Here is a 20,154-nt window from a genome sequence, read left to right on the forward strand (position 1 = left end):
GACCTAAAAATCACTTCAAGGGACGATCACACTTCTACTGAGGAACATGCAGGGATTTGGGCAAGGAATGGTTACATGCCGATAAGCTTTGCAGTTTGCAGTCAACTGAGAACAATTGAGCATCAACGGAGACCGTGTTGATTAGTTGCAAAAGAACTCGCTCCAGGTCTTCACCATCACTCCATTCGTGAATTTCAGCCTCGATGAGCATAGGGTTCCTACAAATTAAATCCCAAACTGGAAAATTCTTCCTTGGCATCATATAGTCACTCTTTGCTAGCCTTAGGGTGGGGCAATAATCACCAACACCATCTCCAAGGTATATCATCTTTTTCCTTCCCTCTAAAGAAGCTTGAATCCTTTCTATGATCATCCCCTGTTGCAAACCAGAGCAGAACCCCAAGATGAAGTTTGTCAAACTTCATATTATATTATGTAAATATATGAAAACTCCAAGCTAGTTGGAGTTGGATGTGATACCTTGCACATGTTTGGGGGGCAAAGGTTGAGATTGCAGCCATGGGAACACTTGGTGAAATCATGGTAAGGGAAGATCCTAAGCCTTCCTTGTTCATTCAGAAAGCCTGGGTTTGTGTTGATCTCAGAGAAATATTCCCTTAGTCCAAGATGCTCCAGGATTGTCTCAATGAAGAACATGTTTGCATCACTTACGATCCTCAGTTCGCACCTGGGAAAAGAAAATCACATACCAAATCCATTATTTTACAGTCCAAGATGTGTTTTCTTCTTCTCTTCTTTTTTGTCACAGATAAAACAGTAAGAAGTAAGGAGAGAAACATACCCTAAAGCATGAGCTGATTTAACAGCTGCTACAATCTTAGGATGGATAGGAGTCCGTTTCAGAACCTCAGCAATGTCATCAATGGTTTTTCCCTGCGCATGAATCTCCCCCATCATCGTGTCCTGTAGGTTTACGCCACCAAAAACGTAAATGTCTAAATCAATATGTTACTTTCAAATGGAAAATACAAGAAAAAGAAAACAAGTGGAGATATTGTTGAGTTTTACCATGAGAGAATTCCAGGGCATGGTAGGAAGAAGCTGATTAAACAAATCGGTAAAACCCAACTCATCAACAACCCAATTATCACTATCACAATCAATGATGGTTTTGTCAAAATCAAAAACCACAACAATCCCAGCCATTTTTGTTTCGAAGTTGCAGAAACAAGATTGGAAATAGAGAGAGAACAGAAGAGCTTAAAAACCCTTTGATCGGAAGAGATTTCTGAACGTTGTAAGGTCACGTAAGAGAGCAAGGGTATTTATAAACACATAAAAACAAGCAAATTGGAAGAAAAAATGACCTGCAACAGTAATAAAAATTGGATATTTTTTATGCCAAAGGAATATTACAGGAATGTGTTCGTATGGTAATCCAGAATCCCCTCCATTAACCCATCTTCCAATGTACATTTATTTATTTTTCATAGGAGTGAAATTCTGTGGTTGATTTGGGAAACCTGAAATAAGGAGGAATAAGCGAATATCCTACGGGAAAGGAATTCATTAGGCCACCATTGAGGACGCGCATGCCTGCGATCCGTGTAGAATATTCTGGGTATTTTCAGTGGGTGGATGTGATTCTTGCGTTTTACTTCATGTGGCTGCTAAGCTTGGACTGAAGGAATATTTCTCTGAAACCTTATTCTTGTTCAAAATACCTTATCCGTGTAGAATATTACTTCATGTGCCTAACGTTACAAACATTGTCATTTTAGGTATTCGGATTGTTAACATCGTTAATTTCTTTTGTTAAGTGACACGTGTCATAATCTGATAATATCAGCTCTGTTCAGGATGTTTATTGTGTCAGTTACACCTAAAGTTACAAACGACTGAGTGTTAAAGCACGAACCTGGACTGAATTGAGGTTAAATCCATCCGTTTATTGCAACAGTTTCAGACACGATTTTAATTCAGAAATTAATCAGATTTTATATCGCTCTCAACTTACACTCAACATTGTCATATCCTTTCATCTAAATATATTTTTAGTTATTCTCTCCGCTACTGTTAGAAGAGTAGTTCCACCGAAAGTTCACTCCAGTTTCGGGTGTATGAAAATTTGGAGCGACCGTGTAACCTCGGGGACAATCCACTTGAAGTATCAATTACACTTAGGTTATGATGAAAAAGTGAGAAATAACTTGATGATGCTCAGTTGAGAGCTAGTAAGATGGAAAGTTATAGGTAGAGCTTCAAATGACAGTGTGATGCTTACATAGGTTGGATCTTGAAGCCTTTTTGCATATTTCTACCAAGGAATTATCTTTGAAACAATTTGCACATTTTAGTAATAGACTGACAACAAGTAATAGTTTAGCTAAATATTGCAAAAATACACCGATAAACACCCGTTTTTGTCTGAATCTATCAAAAATATTATTGTAATATTATTATTATTATTATTATTATTATTAACATTACAATTACACTTATTTTTTGCAGGCCCTCAAACCAAAAGGCCCAAACCCATTTACAAGTTCAAGCCCAAACCCATGTAGAATATTACTTCATGTGTCTAACGTTATAAACATTACCATTTTAGGTATTCGGATTGTTAACATCGTTAATTTCTTTCGTTAAGTGACACGTGTCATAATCCGATAATATCAGCTCTGTTCATGATGTTTATTGTGTCAGTTACACCTGAAGTTACAAATGACTGAGTGTTAAAGCACGAACCTGGACTGAATTGAGGTTAAATACATCCGTTTATTGCAACAGTTTCAGACACGATTTTAATTCAGAAATTAATCAGATTTTATATATGATTTATGTTGGACAATTTTACCCCTAAAGCTTAGCCTATAAATAGAGAGCTTCATATCGCTCTCAACTTACACTCAACATTGTCATATCCTTTCATCTAAATATATTTTTAATTATTCTCTCCGCTACTGTTAGAAGAGCAGTGCCACCGAAAGTCCACTCCGGTTTCGGGTGTATGAAAATTTGGAGCAACCGTATAACCTCGGGGACAATCCACTTGAAGTATCAATTACACAAATCGGGGTGAATTTGTTTCTAAGGTAGTGGTTTTCACCACGACACGATTTCAGTTGTTCAATATATTTTTATTTGTCCAGTCAATTGCTAACGTGTCATTTTGCAATTTACATTTCCTACAACGACAACTGTCACCGACTTGGTCGTCGCCATCCTCCTAGTCATACTCCGTCGTAGTTGACGTCGATTGTTCGTCGAAATCATGTGTAATCGCGATTTTCATCCTAGGGTTTGGGGGCATAAAATGTCGATTCACAGTCGATCGAACACGATTTCACAAGGGTTTTGGTCGTCAGGGGAGGTGAGGTCGAGTGGAGTTTCGTCAACGGAAAAGAGCAATGGCCGGTGTGGATTTAGGAGTTGAAATGAATGTTTTCAAAGTTTTAGGGTTATTTCAAAAAATTATTTTTTCTAATATGTATATATAAATTTTTATTTTAAATACTTTTTTAAATTACCAAATTGTGACATGTGTCACTTAAAGTGAAAAATCAACATTATTGACGGCCCGTACACCTAAAGTGGTAACACTTGTAACTTTATTCACCATGACAAGTCAAAAAAATACTTAGGCATCTATTCGTGAAAATGTATATAGCTTATTTTATATTTAAGCATCAAGTAATTGAGATAGATGTAGGGTATTTTACCCTTGTGGGCTTCAAGTATTAGATGCCAATAAAAATGGAGTTCCCTAAAGAGCAAAAGCAGTCCCATTGCGTCTAGAAGGCCAATCAGGAGTTGTGCTCCATATTTGTAGCAGATACGATGGCTTCAAAGCCTCTCCATGATTTTTTTTCGCCCAAAACTTTTGACAATAATAGGGAATGGGGATTACAAAAATTAATACGTTCCACTTCTATTCTCGAACCAAACCTCCCACTTACCCCTGGCTTCAGATTGCTGAGATGGTCCAGCTGCTGAGGGTTTATGACATGAACGGAAATAAAATTTTATATTAGCAGGTAAATTTTTAAAATTTTAGAAATATAAGAATTTATAAAATTTTAGAATATAACAATAATACATTTTTAATAAAAAATTAAAATACCTGATTTTTAGATGACAACTGTCTCTATCCATTCTCTCCTCGATCGATCCCTGTTTTTCGGGTCAAAATAATGTTACTCGAGGCCTGGTTCGAATTAAAAATGGGCTTATTTTTCAGGTTTCAGTTTTTGTTTGATTTTTTTTCATATTTTAAATGAATTTCTGAACTACATGTATGATTCAACCTTTTAACAAGTTTACTTGCAAGAAACAACATCCCAACAAAGAATAAAATTCAAGAGCCAAGCAGGATAACAAACAACCATTATGAAAGGAGAGCATCTAAATTCATTGCAGGTCTTGTGCACTTAAACGATGGACATTTGAACTAAATTTTTTGGCTTCAATTCGATATGGTTTATGAGATTGTGTTTTTTAAGTTTAATATAAAAATAAATGGTCAAATTATACTTTTTTTTTCTCATTTAGGCATTTGAAATATTTTTCGGATAGTCCAGGTGTCTAACGTTACAAACATTATAATTTTAAGTGTCTCGATCGTAACTACTGTTAAAAATAAGTGACACATTTAACATTAAATGATTTTTAAAATTTTAAAACTTACAAATATTATTATATTTAAAAGACCCTAATTTTTTAAAATTACAAAAAAAACTAAAATCCTTAAAATCCCTAATATTATCCTTTCAACCTCCCTTGTTGGTCATGACCATCTTCGTCACTGCTTTCCTTGCCATCTCCATAATCAGTTGTCTTCTCTCTATCGTCAAACATGTCACCGAGTTTGGTGGGTCGCGAGAGTCACAAATTTTCAAGGTTTTTCTTAAATGTTGGGTCGCAATTTTCTATCCATTTTTGGGTTTTGGGTCATCGAGATCTTTTCATCCGATGGAGGTTCAATTAGGTGGAGATTTGACCGATGGAAACAACGCGAACATTGTAAGTATTGGGATTAAAATTAGGGTTTCTATCGAAGTTTTTGTATTTTTTAAGATTTGATTTTTTAAGTTTTTTTAATAAAAAATATAATTTTAAGTTTTCTAAAATATCTTTTTAAAATTTATTGGACATGACACGTGTCACTTATTGGAATTTTTTAATGCTGCTACAATCGAGATACTTAAAATGATAGTATTTATAACGTTAGGAATCTAAATTGACCGAAAAAAGTTTAGACACCTAAAATGAGATAGTTTGAACACTTATTTTTATATTAAGTTTTTTTTTAATTTAAATCAGGTTGGGGTTTTAAAGAGTGAAGTCAGGTTGGATCGCGTTTGAATTTAGAATAAATAATTTTATATTTAGAGATAAATGTATAATACATATATTTATTTTTTAATTATGTCTCCTTTTTACCCAATAAAAATGATTATATATATTTGTGTCATATAAATTAGGTCAAATATATATTTTTATCATAAAATCAAATAAAATTTAAACCTAATGAAGCCTCATTAAATCTGGATAAGATTATGTGATAAGTGTAATGCTCAAATTAAATTTGAGTGAGCTAAAAATTCAATTCAACTCGACCCATGATCAAATTTATGTACATTAAACCAAAAATAATATATATATATATATATATTATTTTTAAAAATTTAAAAACTAATTTAAAACGAATGTTATAATTTAAATGAATGTGATATAATTAACTATTTTTTATCACTCATTTATATGATTTTTTTTATATAATAGTTTTTTTTATAAATATATATTTTAAATATAAAAGATTTCTATTGTGCGACATAGTTTAGTAATGAATAAAAATGACTAATTGGATTGGTTGTGAAGTTATATATTTATATTAGGATACCAAAAAAATAATTATTATATTCAAAATATGGATAAACTAATTAATTTAAATACTTAAAAAAATATCTCACTTGTTGACATGGTGCATAGATAAAGAGGGAGGTGTTTGTATTTTTTCTATAATGATATGTCATTTTGAATTTTTAATTCGATAAGAATACTCAAATCCCGAGTATCCTTAAGTGTTAGAAAAATAAATTAAAAACTATTTCTCATGTATTATTTTAATGCGAGGAAAGAAAATTTTGGCCTCTGAGTCTCTCTCTGTTTGTGTTTATTTGGAATATTACCAAATATCAATGGTTGAATCATTGAAAGCGAAACAATATTTCAATATTTCCCTTTCGGGGGAAGTTCTGTTATGCGACGGTTAAAAAATGGTGTGACCAGTTAAAATTTTGACTGGTAATGTTATATCATTTAATCGAAAATATTATCAAGTACAATAACATATTAGGTAGCGCTTATATAATGTAATATGTAGCGCTTATATAATAAAATAGGCATTTAACCGGAAATATTATCAAGTACAATAACATATTAGGTATCTCTTATATAATGTAATAGGTAGCGCTTATATTGACCTATTTTCGAAGTAAACCGGTAACATTGCAAATTTACCTATTATATTATTATTATCGGTTTCGGTGTTTTTTATATCGATACAATTTTAAATGTATCGACACTTTATGCTTGCACCTCGTTGGCCATTCATATTTCATTATGGAAAAAGTATCGTCACAAACTAAAAAAGTGTCGATACATGATTTAGACCTATTCTCTCATAAAACCGGTATATTTATACCGGTTACATTGAAAATTTACCTATTACATTATACTTATGGGTTTTGATGTTTCCGGGATCGATACTTTTTATAAATGTATCGACACTTTATGGTTGCACCCTTTTTGGCATTCATTCTGGACCAAAAAGTATCGACACAAATTTAACAAGTGTCGATACTTTATGTTGACCTATTTTATCATAAAACTGATATATTTATATCAGTTACATTGTAAATTTACCTATTACATTATAATTATCGATTTTGATGTTTTTGGGATCGATACTTTTAATAAATGTATCGACACTTTATGCGTGCACCTCGTTTGAGCATTCATCCTGGACAATAAGTATCGACACAAATTCCAGAACTTTCGATACATTATGTTGACATGTTTTCTAATTAACCGGTATAGTTATACCGGTTACATTGTTAATTTACCTATTACATTATAATTATTGGTTTTGATGTTTTTTGGGTCGATACTTGTAGAAAATGTATCGACACATATTTAGGTAGTTATTGTACATACCTAAATATGTAATGCGAATTTAATGTTGTACCCACCCTTTAACTACCACTACTAATACCACATCCTATTGAAAGCAGCACGACTGAAACATGTTCAATGAACCTTTGCTTACATCTCCATCAACTCCGGGACCACTGAACTTGCACAACAAAATTTTTGCCATGGATCATACTGATACAAACAATGTTAAGCCAACCGAGGAATGTCATGAAGTACATAATGTTGATGAATCTGACAGATTGGTTGGTCAGCTCTTCTGTTCACGTGATCAAGCTTGGTACTTTTACAAGGGATTCACACGGGAACATGGGTTTAGTGCACGTAAGGGAACAACACGGCTTGACATGGAAGGGAATGTGAAGACACAAAAATTTTGTTGTTCCAAATAAGGGTTTCGAGTATCAAAAGTCAATTTTGTTGATCGTCAACGTGCTCATACGCCAGTTAGAAGAACAGGATGTAAGGCTAGAGTCGTAGTTACAGCAACAAATACAAACGATAAGTGGGTTATAAGTATGTCTTATCAGAAACATAATCATGCATTGTGCACACCTGCTATGACACCATTTATGCGTTCTAATAGAGCTGTAAGTAAGGCTGATATCGATGAGGCAACAACATTGAAAGAGGTCGGTGTTGGCACATCACAAGTAATGAACTATTTAACGCAGCAGGCAGGGGGCTATCATAATGTTGGATTTACACATAAAGACCTCTACAATGCACTTCAAATAGGTAAAGCAAAAGAAATCATCGATGGGGATGTGAATGCGCTTATTGCCTACTTTGATTATAAGAAACATGATGATCCCGGGTTTTTTATCACATACTCGGTAGACGAATCAAGGGCATTGCATAATCTTATTTGGTCAGATTCTACATCGAGATCGGATTACACATGTTTCGGTGATGTAATTGCGTTCGACACAACGTACAAAGATAATTTGTATGGTCGACCAATTATGCCTATTATCGGTGTCAATCATCACCATAGCACAATTGTGTTTGCCACTGCCATAATCGCTGATGAGACGTCTCAATCTTTCGAGTGGGTGCTACAGAATGTTTTAGAAGCCATGATGAATAAATCACCTATTTCAGTTGTCACCGATAGGGATAGGGCAATGCAGAGGGCTATTAAATCTGTTATCCCTTATGCTACGCACAAATTATGTTCTTGGCATCTTTCTCGCAATGCACAAACTAACATTGGTGACCCAAAATTTACAGCATCATTCTCAAAATGCATGGCTTCCTGGTGGAAAACCGAGGAATTTGATATTCAATGGCGTTCGGTTGTTTCAGAATTCAATGTCGAAAAGCATCCATGGGTGATTGAGAAGGGAAATACACGACACTTATGGGCACAATCATATCTAACCGGTCATTTCTTTGCCAATATTCGCTCAACACAAAGGTGCGAGTTTATGAATGCTTCACTAGCGATTGCACTGAAACACAATAAGACATATTTATATGTTGTTCATGCAATTGAAGATGGAATTAGTAGAATGCATATAAAGAAGTTGAAAGCGGATTACTTAAGTTCCCATACGAAGCCCTTCCATATCACAAAACTGGTCGACCTTGAAAGCCATGTTGTTACGATTTTTACCCGCGAATCTTTTCATGCCTTCCAAGATGAACTTCTACGGGAGACATTGTACCAGATTGAGGCAGAGATTCAGTCCTTATCAGATGAATGTAAACATTATATTTTTGTCAAAGTAAAAATAAAAAAATAGGAAATTTGATATTAGTTTTGATTCTCGTACGAAAACCCTAATTTACTCCTGCAAAAAATTCGAGACCGTTGGACTTCCGTGTCGCCATCAACTTCACATTTTGAAGCACGTAGATTACACATATTTGCCTGGGACATTGATTCAAAGTAGGTGGACTAATGATGTGAAGGCTTCTGCACCCAGTTATATTGACTTGAATGTGTCTCCAAAAGTGATGCAAATGGCAAGGTTCGCTGCTCTACGTTCAACGTCAAGTAGGTTATGCTACATTGCATCAAAGACATACACGTCTTTCAAAATCGCAAGAGATGAGATGAAAAGACTAATAGAAGAATTTGAAAACTCGTTTGGTTTGAATGATTCAGTCAACCAGAGCATTGTAGTAAACAACGTTCGTGACCCTCAACGAAAACAACACAAGCGAAAAGAAGTACCGAAGAACAAGGTTGAGAAGAAAATTAGGCGATGTGGGTACTGCAACGGTGAGGGACATAACAAACTAACATGTCCTCAAGTTAAACTTAGTTTGAATAGAAGCACACAGCCTACATCAACTGATTTTCTCGAAGACGGAATGGAATTACAACAATCTCCATATATCGTAAGTATCAACATGACTCCTATTGTGTATAAGAAACATGTACAACAACCAATTGCTAACTTTTCTCATCTTATACATAATTACATCACATACAAAATTATAAATCGTATGTAACTTATACAAAAGTAACCCTACATTAACAAAATTTACTCTCTTAGTCTATTTTTATTGTGGCTTACGAGAATGTTTATAATTCATCTGCATCATCACATAAATGCCAAACAATCTGTAGACTATAGTCTCCCGTAATCATGGTCGGAATCAGTTCTGTAACTGGGATTATCCAGGTTAATCATGTTGACAACATAGCCAATAAAACCCCTTGTAGGGTCCAAATGGTAAGCTAGGAATTGGTAAGATAAGCTTCTTTTGAGGGTTTAAGGTTTAGAGCCCTCCAACGTAAGGATTGCATGATTGAACATTACGTATAATAGTTGTATTCGGTTGTTGAAGAATTGTTTTTAATTTTATATAAGGATAGTTATTGTGATATACGTTCACGTTTCCGGATGAAGTAGTTAGATGCGTGCATTAGCCTATATCCTCGAGGCAGAGCACAAGAAATATGACACTTAAAGATTTACCAAGAGCGGTAGCTTTTGCTCTGCATGAAGACTGAACCTAGAATCAACTTTGCAATTATTCCTTTCATGCTGAAGAGAACCTGTTGAATAATAGGATTTTCACACAACTGCAAGCATTTTAAACCCTAAACCCAACTCCTCACATGATTGACATCTCTGTTGCATAATTTTCCATGCGAGTTTATTTATTAAATGAACTGAACGATCAACAAACCGTTCGTGAATGTTCGATTATGTTTGTTTATGTTCGTTCAGTTATGTTTGTTTATGTTCGTTCGGTTATGTTCGTTTATGTTCATTCATTTATGTTTAACCCAATCTTCTTAAATCAGTTTTGGTGACCAATTTGTAAGTATCTTAAAAATATTAATTAATCTGATATTATGATAATCAACTCCATAATTAACCCAATTTTATTTGGAGATTAAATCCAATATGTTAACCCGTGAGGCACCTCGCACCTATATTCATTTCCCCCATTTTTTTCCCAAACCCTAGTGTTCACTGGAGAGTGGAAACAATCGCTGAAAGCTTCAAAACAAGTTATATTATAGTGCAATCTGAAGTTTAACAGGTCTGTTTTCATCTCTTTCTCTGTTTTATTTGACTTAATAGTTGATATGTAAAGTTATTACGGGTATCTTCACATATAAAACTCAAGAAAACATTATACTTCTTTCTAGAAATAGATGAGAAGATAAGGGTAACAATCAGAAGTATATGAGCATCAGTAAAGAGAAAAGTATATAGAATTCGCCAGAAAACAAAACAAAGGTTTCTATGCAATTTCTGAAAAAGAGTGTAATAACAGAAGTAATGGGTTTTCCAGGAAGAACCCATTAATAAGTAGAAAATACACTTTGACAATGAACTTTCTTTTCATAGTTTTTGACCTTTAGTTGTGGAGTAGACTTTAGGTACGTTAAAATTTTGAATGGTGATTTAGCAATAATATCAGTTACGATATGTAGCATCGAAGGGATTTCGGATCTATGTTATTGCCTTGTAGTCCAATTTATACCGTTCGAAATCTTCATGTTCTTAAATTTTCTACTGTGCCAACGGAAAGGATCATTATTAACAAACTTCACTAAAGTTTGACATTGATGTCACAAAACTTTTAGCCGGCGAATTTATTAGAATAACGTAGTGGAAAATGATTGTTCATATGTAATCATGTACCACTAAGATAAATGTTATAGCGTTAAATTAAAGTCATGTGAACCATTTAATATCTTTAAAAGATCGATCAAAATATTTAATATCTTTAAACATTTCATCACTGTTAATAAGCTCTTACGCTATTTATCACTGTAGATTTGCATTGTCGACTATTTTTCATGAAAGAACAATGAAAGGTAGGGTCTCCAATGTTTATGTTCGTTTATGTCCGTGTTCATTTATGTTCGTGTTCGTTTATGTTCGTGTTCCTTTATTTATTAAATGAACGAACATGAACAAGTTATATTCCTTAATAAACGAACATGAACAAAAAAAATTTGTTCGCTTATGTTTGTGTTCGTTTAAGTTCGTTTATTTATTAAATGAACAAACATGAACATACATTCATTCATGTGCGTTCGGTTCGTTTACAGGCCTAACCACAAAAAGGGAAAATATTGTCCAATATGGAAATCAATACCATAATATCGATAAATTTACATGAATAACTGATCGTAACTGTTATGAATGCTAATATTCGTAGAGTGAAAGAGAAGAGAATTGCCTTTATGGTTTGCTATGTTACATATTTATAATGAAGGAAGAAAAATCGTGTTATTTAAAAGTATCGACACAAAATAAAAAAATATTGCTACATGTTGTAGACCTATTCTCTAATAAAAGTGGTATATTTATACCGGTTATATTACACAATTACCTATTATATTATAATTATGGGTTTTGATGTTTATGGGATAGACACTTTTTAAAATGTATCGACACTTTGTGCGTTCACCCTTTTTGGCGTCCATTCTGGACATAAAGTATCGACACAATATTAACAAGTGTCGATACATGTTATAGACCTATTCTCTCATGAAACCAGTATATTTATACCGGTTACATTGTAAATTTACCTATTACATTATAATTATAGGTTTCGATGTTTTTCGGATTGACACTTTTTGAAAATGTATCGACACTTTGTGCGTTCACAATTTTTGGCATCCATTCTGGACAAAAAATATCGACACAATATTAATAAGTGTCGATACATGTTGTAGACATATTTTCTCATAAAACTGGTATATGTATACCGGTTATATTACAAAATTACCTATTACATTATAATTATGGGTTTCGATGTTTTTGGGATCGACACTTTTAGTAAATGTATCGACACTTTGTGCGTTCACCCTTTTTGGCGTCCATTCTGAACATAAAGTATCGACACAATATTAACAAGGGTCGATACATGTTATAGACATATTCTCTCATGAAACCAGTATATTTATATCGGTTACATTGTAAATTTACCTATTACATTATAATTATAGGTTTCGATATTTTTTGGATCGATACTTTTTCAAAATGTATCGACACTTTGTGCTTTCACCCTTTTTGGCATCTATTTTGGACAAAAAGTATCGACACAATATTAATAAGTGTCGATACATGTTGTAGACCTATTTTTCATAAAACTGGTATATTTATATCAGTTACATTGAAAAATTACCTATTACATTATAATTATCAGTTTCGATGTTTTTGGAGTCGTTACTTTTTATATATGGATCGACACTTTATGGGAAACTTTAAGTTTGGATACATTATAGAAAACGATTATAAATATACTGATATTTCTAAGTATGAAAACTTTGTTGTGGAGATCATAGAAAATATTTATTTAATAATGTGTTTCGATACATTTATACGCAAATGTAAAATACATTAATAACTAGTATTGATATTTCAACAATCCTCAAATATATCTGTATACAGAGAAACAAATATGGAATAATTAATGATAACATACATATTAGGGTTATTTATAACGAAGTCCGGAAAATTAGGCGCCTTCAACAAAATTTCCAAATATTCTCGTATGTTTCCGCCTTTTTCTGAGGACATACATAAATAATTTCAATTATCAAACTAATGAGGTGCAATTTTACTAACAATAAACTAAATTTGCATAAGCATGAATAAATTTGTGTCATACCTGGAGCACTGTCATTGGAATGGGAAGCAGCGTCAAAGGTATGTGGACATATGTAATTGTATTTCTATATAAACACATAAATTGTTAATCAATCAATGTATGAACACCTGTTTAACTGGAAAAACATATTGTATAAATGCAACTTACCGGATTATAAATCATTTTTTCCGCTGAATCATCGACCAAAAGTGTATTTAGCTCGTTAAAATCAAGACACACGTTCCAAACATCAATGAGATCTTTACAGTATGTAACATTATCGTATGTTTTGCATTTTGCTTGATCATGTTCACAAATATTCGAACATAAATATGTAGGAATCATAGACAAAGAAAAGTCAGCAAACTGTAATGACATTCATCTTACCCAAACGAATAGAAAATGCTCAGAAAATAAAGTTAGTTTCTCAAGTACATGGTCGACGTTATGCCTGAGATTGTAATCAAGTTTGAATGTTAACATTCAATTGTATATTAACGATTTTGGCTACAGTAATTCAATTGCTCAACAGTTCTAACCTCATCTTGGAAGACCAAATGACAAAATAAAAATTGTCAACACAAAATTGCATAAATTCAAATAATCCTATTATGAGGACAACATCTACAAAATGAAGAAAATAAGATTAAAGTTATACTCTTATATGTTAAAATAATGGATACAAAATAACAGAATTAAAACCTGCAAGCAGTCTTGGGATGTAGGCAAGGACACCATTGAGATCAAAAATTAAAAGTTTTCTTGAAGGCGGCGTTGCAGACACGATATACTTGTTTGGATCATCATCATCATCGCCATCTTCATATTCATTGATCGCTTGGTTGTCCACATCTATTAAAAGAAAATAAAATATATTTTAGAACGTGTAAATGTTTAGAAACATAAATAATGAATTAACTAACTCGTTTGATGTCGTTGACGTAATTCGTCATGCAATATGGAGACTTCATCGCGCAATGATGAAATATCGGCTCGCATTCCACTCACAAGGGAATCAATATGCTCCCGAAAATTGTCCATGTATTCCATCACGGTCTTAATTGTGACATCCTCTCCAACTGGAGCTTCTTCCATCATTGCGTCTCCAATTGGTTGCTTGTTTTCATAGCCAATGGGGTCCATTTCCTCACTCTCTTAATCTAATCCGACCTCCTTGACACGCTTCCAACCGAGTTTTTCAACAAAATCATATCCTTTTTTAATAAATAACATGTCAATCTTGCGGGTTAATCGAACAGGGGCGTCATGTGAAAAATCAACTTCTTTCTTATTCAACAGATGGGTGATGACACATCCATATGGTAGTGAAGTTGAAATTGTTGCTCCATTTGTGACCATATATACAATTGTATTAAATATCAATTTAGCAATGTTTGGAGTTGTTTTGGATTTGGATTTATACTTTGCTATCCACCAATAATCGTTGTCTCGAAGCGTTGAATGTTTTCCCCGACTAGGCCGGATATACCATGTGAGCATTTTGTGAAACACTCTCGACTCTACATCTAGGTGAATTGGGCTATTTCTAGCAACCTGTTGTATTGTAGTATCTAAATTATTTTCATCTGAATCCCCTTTATTCTCGACACCTAGACCATCCGCAATAGTTTCCGGAGATATATATATTTTCTTCCCCATGACATGGGTATCAATTCCTATTATATTAGTCTTATTAGGCTCGTGCTGTAAGGAAGCATTGTTGTAGAAGACTCTAACTAGGTTGGGGTAATATTTGGTTCTACACCAAGGAATTCAAGCCAACCCTAAGATGTAAATGTGGATTTAAAACTAAATGCATATTTATAATCAAACAAGAAACCCAGGTCAATGACACGTTCGGGACGAATCTTCCTTACTTTAAAAATCGTCTGCCATATTTGTTTCTCCATATCGGATCTAAAGTTCAGAGTTTCGAATGACCTGATTTCTTCAGAAGAATCGTTTGTTTGAGAAGGAGGTTGTGGTTGAGAAGAACTAGGTTGAGAAGAAGAACTTTGAGAAAGACCGCGCTTCTGACGCTGACGTTTTGGAGCTATTTTGGGTGTGGATACTATTACAATGGAACACAAACACATTCAGGGAAAACAACTCAAATATAGAAATCAATCAAACCCATAAAATATCGATAAATTTACCTGAATATATGATCGTCACTGTTATGATAACACTAGTATTCGTCGGAAAGAAAGAGTTCTCTTCTGTCTTTAGGTTTAGGGTTTATCGATTTGGAGTTTGTATCGATTATAATCTATAAATAATGAAAGGGGGAAACACGTGATATTTAAATTAGTATCGACACAAAATTAAAAAGTGTCGATACATATTGTAGACCTATTCTCTCATAAAACCGATATATTTATACCGGTTACATTGAAAATTTACCTATTACATTATACTTATGGGTTTCGATGTTTCTGGGATCGATACATTTACACTTTATGGTTGCACCCTTTTTGGCATTCATTCTAGACCAAAAGTATCGACACAAAATTAAAGAGTGTCGATACATGTTGTAGACCTATTCTCTCATAAAACCGGTATATTTATACTGGTTACATTGAAAATTTACCTATTACATTATACTTATGGGTTTCGATGTTTCTGGGATCGATACTTTTTATAAATATATCGACACTTCATGGTTGCACCCTTTTTGGCATTCATTCTGGACCAAAAGTATCGACACAAAATTAAAAAGTGTCGATACATGTTGTAGACCTATTCTCTCATAAAACCGGTATATTTATACCAGTTACATTGAAAATTTACCTATTAGATTATACTTATGGGTTTCGATGTTTCTGGGATCGATACTTTTTATAAATGTATCGACACTTTATGGTTGCACCCTTTTTGGCATTCATTATGGACCAAAAGTATCGACACAAAATTAAAGTGTCGATATATGTTGTAGATCTATTCTCTCATAAAACCGGTATATTTATACCGGTTACATTGCAAAATTACCTATTACATTATACTTATGAGTTTCGATGTTTCTGGGATCGATACTTTTTATAAATGGATCGACACTTTATAGATACACGCTTTTTAGTATTCATTCTGGACCAAAAGTATCAACTCAAAATTAAATAGTATCGATACATGTTATAGACTTATTCTCTCATAAAACCGGTATATTTATACCGGTTACATTGTAAAATTACCTATTACTTTATACTTATGGGTTTCGATGTTTCTGGGATCGATACTTTTTATATATGGATCGACACATATGCTTACTTATTTTTTGAAAACTTTACGTTTGGGAATCATACTGGTATTTAATTTTGTGTTTATTAATTTTTCAGTAAAAAGTCTATTTTTACCAACTACATTGTAAATTTACCTTTTACAATAATCTCCATATATCGTACGTATCAATATGACTCTTAATGTGTATAAGAAACATATACAACAATCTACTGCTAACTTTTCTCATCTCATACATAATTACATTCACATACAAAATTATAAATCGTATACAAATTTATAAATATTATACAAAATTAACCCTACATTTACATCATTGCATCCTTTTGTTATTCTTGTGTCTTATGGCAGCTTTTGTTATCTCTTGTCTTCATTGATTTTGATTGTGGCTTACGAGATTGTTTAATATTCATGATCGATCTCACTCTCCAACAACCTATATTCAAATTGATAGAACGTTAAGTATTGTAAACCACAGTATTCAATTTACGACTTTTAATAATTTAACCACAAACGAATTTTTAATTCCACTTACAAAATCACCAGTTGCCCCTGTAGAACCGATCGATTCCATCCACATCATCACATACATGCCGCAATCATATCTGTTACAAAATTTGAAAACCACACATGTCAATTATGAATCCTACATAAATTAAGCTTTCTATTTATGATAACATCTCATACCCATTCAATTAATTATTCTTCTTATACTCCACAAATTTAAAAATTTTCAAGGGGAACTTTCCCAGAGATCCACAGTATTCTACCCAAATGCGTTTCTTATTATAAATATCTAATATTTTAATATGCATTAAAAAAATATGAAGTTATGATCCAAAAAAGTTATGCATTATAATTTACATAATGTCCTTTCATACATACATACCAATCTCTTAGCATCTTTCACTCTCTGTTTAGCTGCTTCAGATGTAAACATACTATCATATATTGTTGCAACACGATCTACCATATCCAACACCAACAGATATCAATGTGAATTATGGTAGTTTATTGTGATCTGCAACAAATTTCACACCCAATTTGACAAAATTCAACATTCTATATCCGAAAACATCATTTGCAATTGGTATGGTGTCTTACCTTCTCATAGTTGGTGAATTTCACATAGTTATCCAATATGGGACCCCAAAAGGTAGCAATACTCTCAACATTTTCTTTGATGTTGGCATCCAACACCTGTTATTGCAATTACACAACAATCATTATTAATTTACCGTTTATAACACTACTTTTCAACATTTATTAATTTAACTCACTGCTAAGTGGTATGAAAGGTAGCCAATCCTCCAGAGTGACTTTTTCGAATCGTAGCATATTGTCCAGGTGAGCAAATCAATAACTTAACAAAATTAATTACATAATCAGAACATATTCAATAAGTTTTAACATTTTGTACTTTTTACTTACCACACCGCCAACCCATTCCGTAGGCTTCAACGTTACAACGTCGTATACACTAGCGAATTGATTTCCCATTGAGATTACAGAATATCTGTATGAATCATTAAGATTAATATGCTGTCATGAAATATTTAAATATCACTCACAAAGCAATATATTTCACTTACCCCGATTCTAACCCACTATTCCATAAATAATCACAAATTACAGCTTCGATGTCATCAATTCCGCTTGGAATATCCGTTTTTTCAACCTACAATTTTGCATACAAATTTGTGTCACAACAACATAATAAAGATCAAATTAAGTTTTCTTTTATTCAACTTACCTTCTGTTTCTTCTTCTGGGGTGCAGGACATTTCGAATCCAAATTTGCATCTATAACACTCTCCGGTGTATAGATCACATCGACATCCTTCCTCCTCATTTCCTCCATCTTTTCTTCTTCCTCCTCCCTATTTTCTTCTTTATATTTTTTCAGTTCATCATATTTTTTCTCTACATAGCTCTTCATCTCTTTTATTTCACCCTTCAATTTTTCTCCTTCATCCAAGTATTGATCAACCACCCCCTTCACCCCCATAAGTTCACTCCTCAATTCCACAACTTCCTTCACCACTCCATCAAATTTTTCACCCATCACCATCTTAAGATCACCCCTTAACACCTCAACTTCTTTCACCACTTCACCTCTCAACACCTCTACTTCTTTCACCACTCCATCTATTTTTCCTTTCACTTCCCCCTTATGCCTCTCAAGTGTCTCTTCGACTATCTCAAGTTTATCTTCGACTCTCTCAAATTTCTCTTTGACTCTTGATTGTCTTTGCATGATATCAAATTGGATATTTTTGATATCAACCAATTCATAGATCAAAATGTCGAAGTTACTATGTTTTCCCTCACCGTCATCCCTTTCATCGTCATCCCCCAATACAACCATATATTCTTTCTTCTCCTCTGCCTCCACCGCCTCCTTGCCAATAACCTTCAAAATTAAATTACAATATTAAGACATTGATTATATTCTTAATATTATTTAATTACATTAATTACCCTTTCTTGCTTCCTTGGTCTATCAAACTTAAACTTCGCCATCACTCTAACCACCTCTTCCTTCCCCCATGCACGGATGCATGTCACTCCGGTTCTTTCATAAGCCGACATTGCCTCACAGCCCGACCAAAAATCGAACAGTGCAACCTGTATTTATAATAAAATTTATAATTTTATATTGTTGAAAACATTTTGATATTTCGATATAACAATTTAAGTTAAATGAATTTTAAGATTTCTCCAAATGATTTTCTAAGTATATTCGATATAACTATTCGAATATCAAAACATTACTCCAAATCTTTCAAAGATCATTTTTAATCCTTACTCAATTGTAAAATTAAGTTTCAATCTTAAAACAATCTCAAAATAATTTTACAAAGTATTTCGAACAATTTCAAAGCCAAAAATTCCAGATTGCTCAGAGGGAACCGATTCCCCCCTGAATGGTTTGGCTCCGAGAATTCCAGTATGCTCGGAGGGAACCAATTCCCCCCAAGGGGATACCGATTCCCCCATTGTATAACGGTCAAAATATTTGAATTTTACACTTAGGGAACCGATTCCCCATAGGGAGTACCGATTCCCCCCATGCTCCAAACTGTTTTATTAATTGTTTTCACACTAAAACGGCTATATTATTTTCTCTAATCATCCCCAACGTTCAGAAGTGATTCAAGGTGTATTTAAGCAAGCTTAGAAGTCATTGATCAATAACAAGAAACATCAAGGAATTAGAATCAAGAGAGATTCAAAGAGAAAGCATCAAACCTCATGTTTGAGCATTTCAAGCCTATTTTTTCATTCAATATTCATTTTGCTTTCAAGAACACTTATTGTGCTCAATTGTATTTATTCTTGAGTGTTCTTTATTTGTTCTAGAATTGTGCAAACATATTTGCCTTGTGAGGTTTTTCTTGTAAGTTTGCAAATTTGTATTTCTCTTTGAGAAAAGAGTGTTCTCAAGAATTGGGGTATATTCTTGAGGGAGTTGTAAGGTTATCTCTTTGGCCTCAAAAGAAAGAAAAAATTATTGAATTTGTTGGAAAATCCTTAGTGTGGACAGCTAAGGTAGTGGACGTAGACTTTGGTTGATAAAGTCGAACCACTCTAAATCGTTGTGCAATTTCTTTCAATTTTCTGCAAAAGCTTCCACCAAAATATTTATTGCCAATTCACCCCCTCTTG

The 20,154-nt window shown here is 33.3% G+C and overlaps 1 protein-coding gene across 1 annotated transcript; it reads right to left on the bottom strand.

The window, feature by feature from the left end:
* LOC120148567 (inorganic pyrophosphatase 1-like) lies at positions 1-1,265 on the bottom strand. Its single transcript, XM_039161650.1, has 4 exons — positions 1,030-1,265; positions 803-924; positions 481-688; positions 1-376 (listed from the first exon to the last, which is right to left on the bottom strand). The coding sequence occupies exons 1-4, from the start codon at positions 1,165-1,167 to the stop codon at positions 35-37; spliced, it is 810 nt and encodes a 269-aa protein (XP_039017581.1). The 5' UTR covers positions 1,168-1,265; the 3' UTR covers positions 1-34.
* Positions 1,266-20,154: the final 18,889 nt, after the last annotated feature.

The sequence above is a fragment of the Hibiscus syriacus genome, unplaced genomic scaffold (genome assembly GCF_006381635.1).
Source record: "Hibiscus syriacus cultivar Baekdansim isolate YM2019G1 unplaced genomic scaffold, ASM638163v2 tig00110963_pilon, whole genome shotgun sequence".
NCBI classification, from domain to species: domain Eukaryota; kingdom Viridiplantae; phylum Streptophyta; class Magnoliopsida; order Malvales; family Malvaceae; genus Hibiscus; species Hibiscus syriacus.

Excerpts from the sequence above, each read along its gene's own strand:
- LOC120148567 (XM_039161650.1), bottom strand. The coding sequence starts at position 1,167 with ATGGCTGGGATTGTTGTGGTTTTTGATTTTGACAAAACCATCATTGAT. Across the intron at positions 925-1,029 it reads TGCCCTGGAATTCTCTCATG|GACACGATGATGGGGGAGAT; the intron begins GTAAAACTCAAC and ends GTAAACCTACAG. Across the intron at positions 689-802 it reads AAATCAGCTCATGCTTTAGG|GTGCGAACTGAGGATCGTAA; the intron begins GTATGTTTCTCT and ends TTCTTTTCCCAG.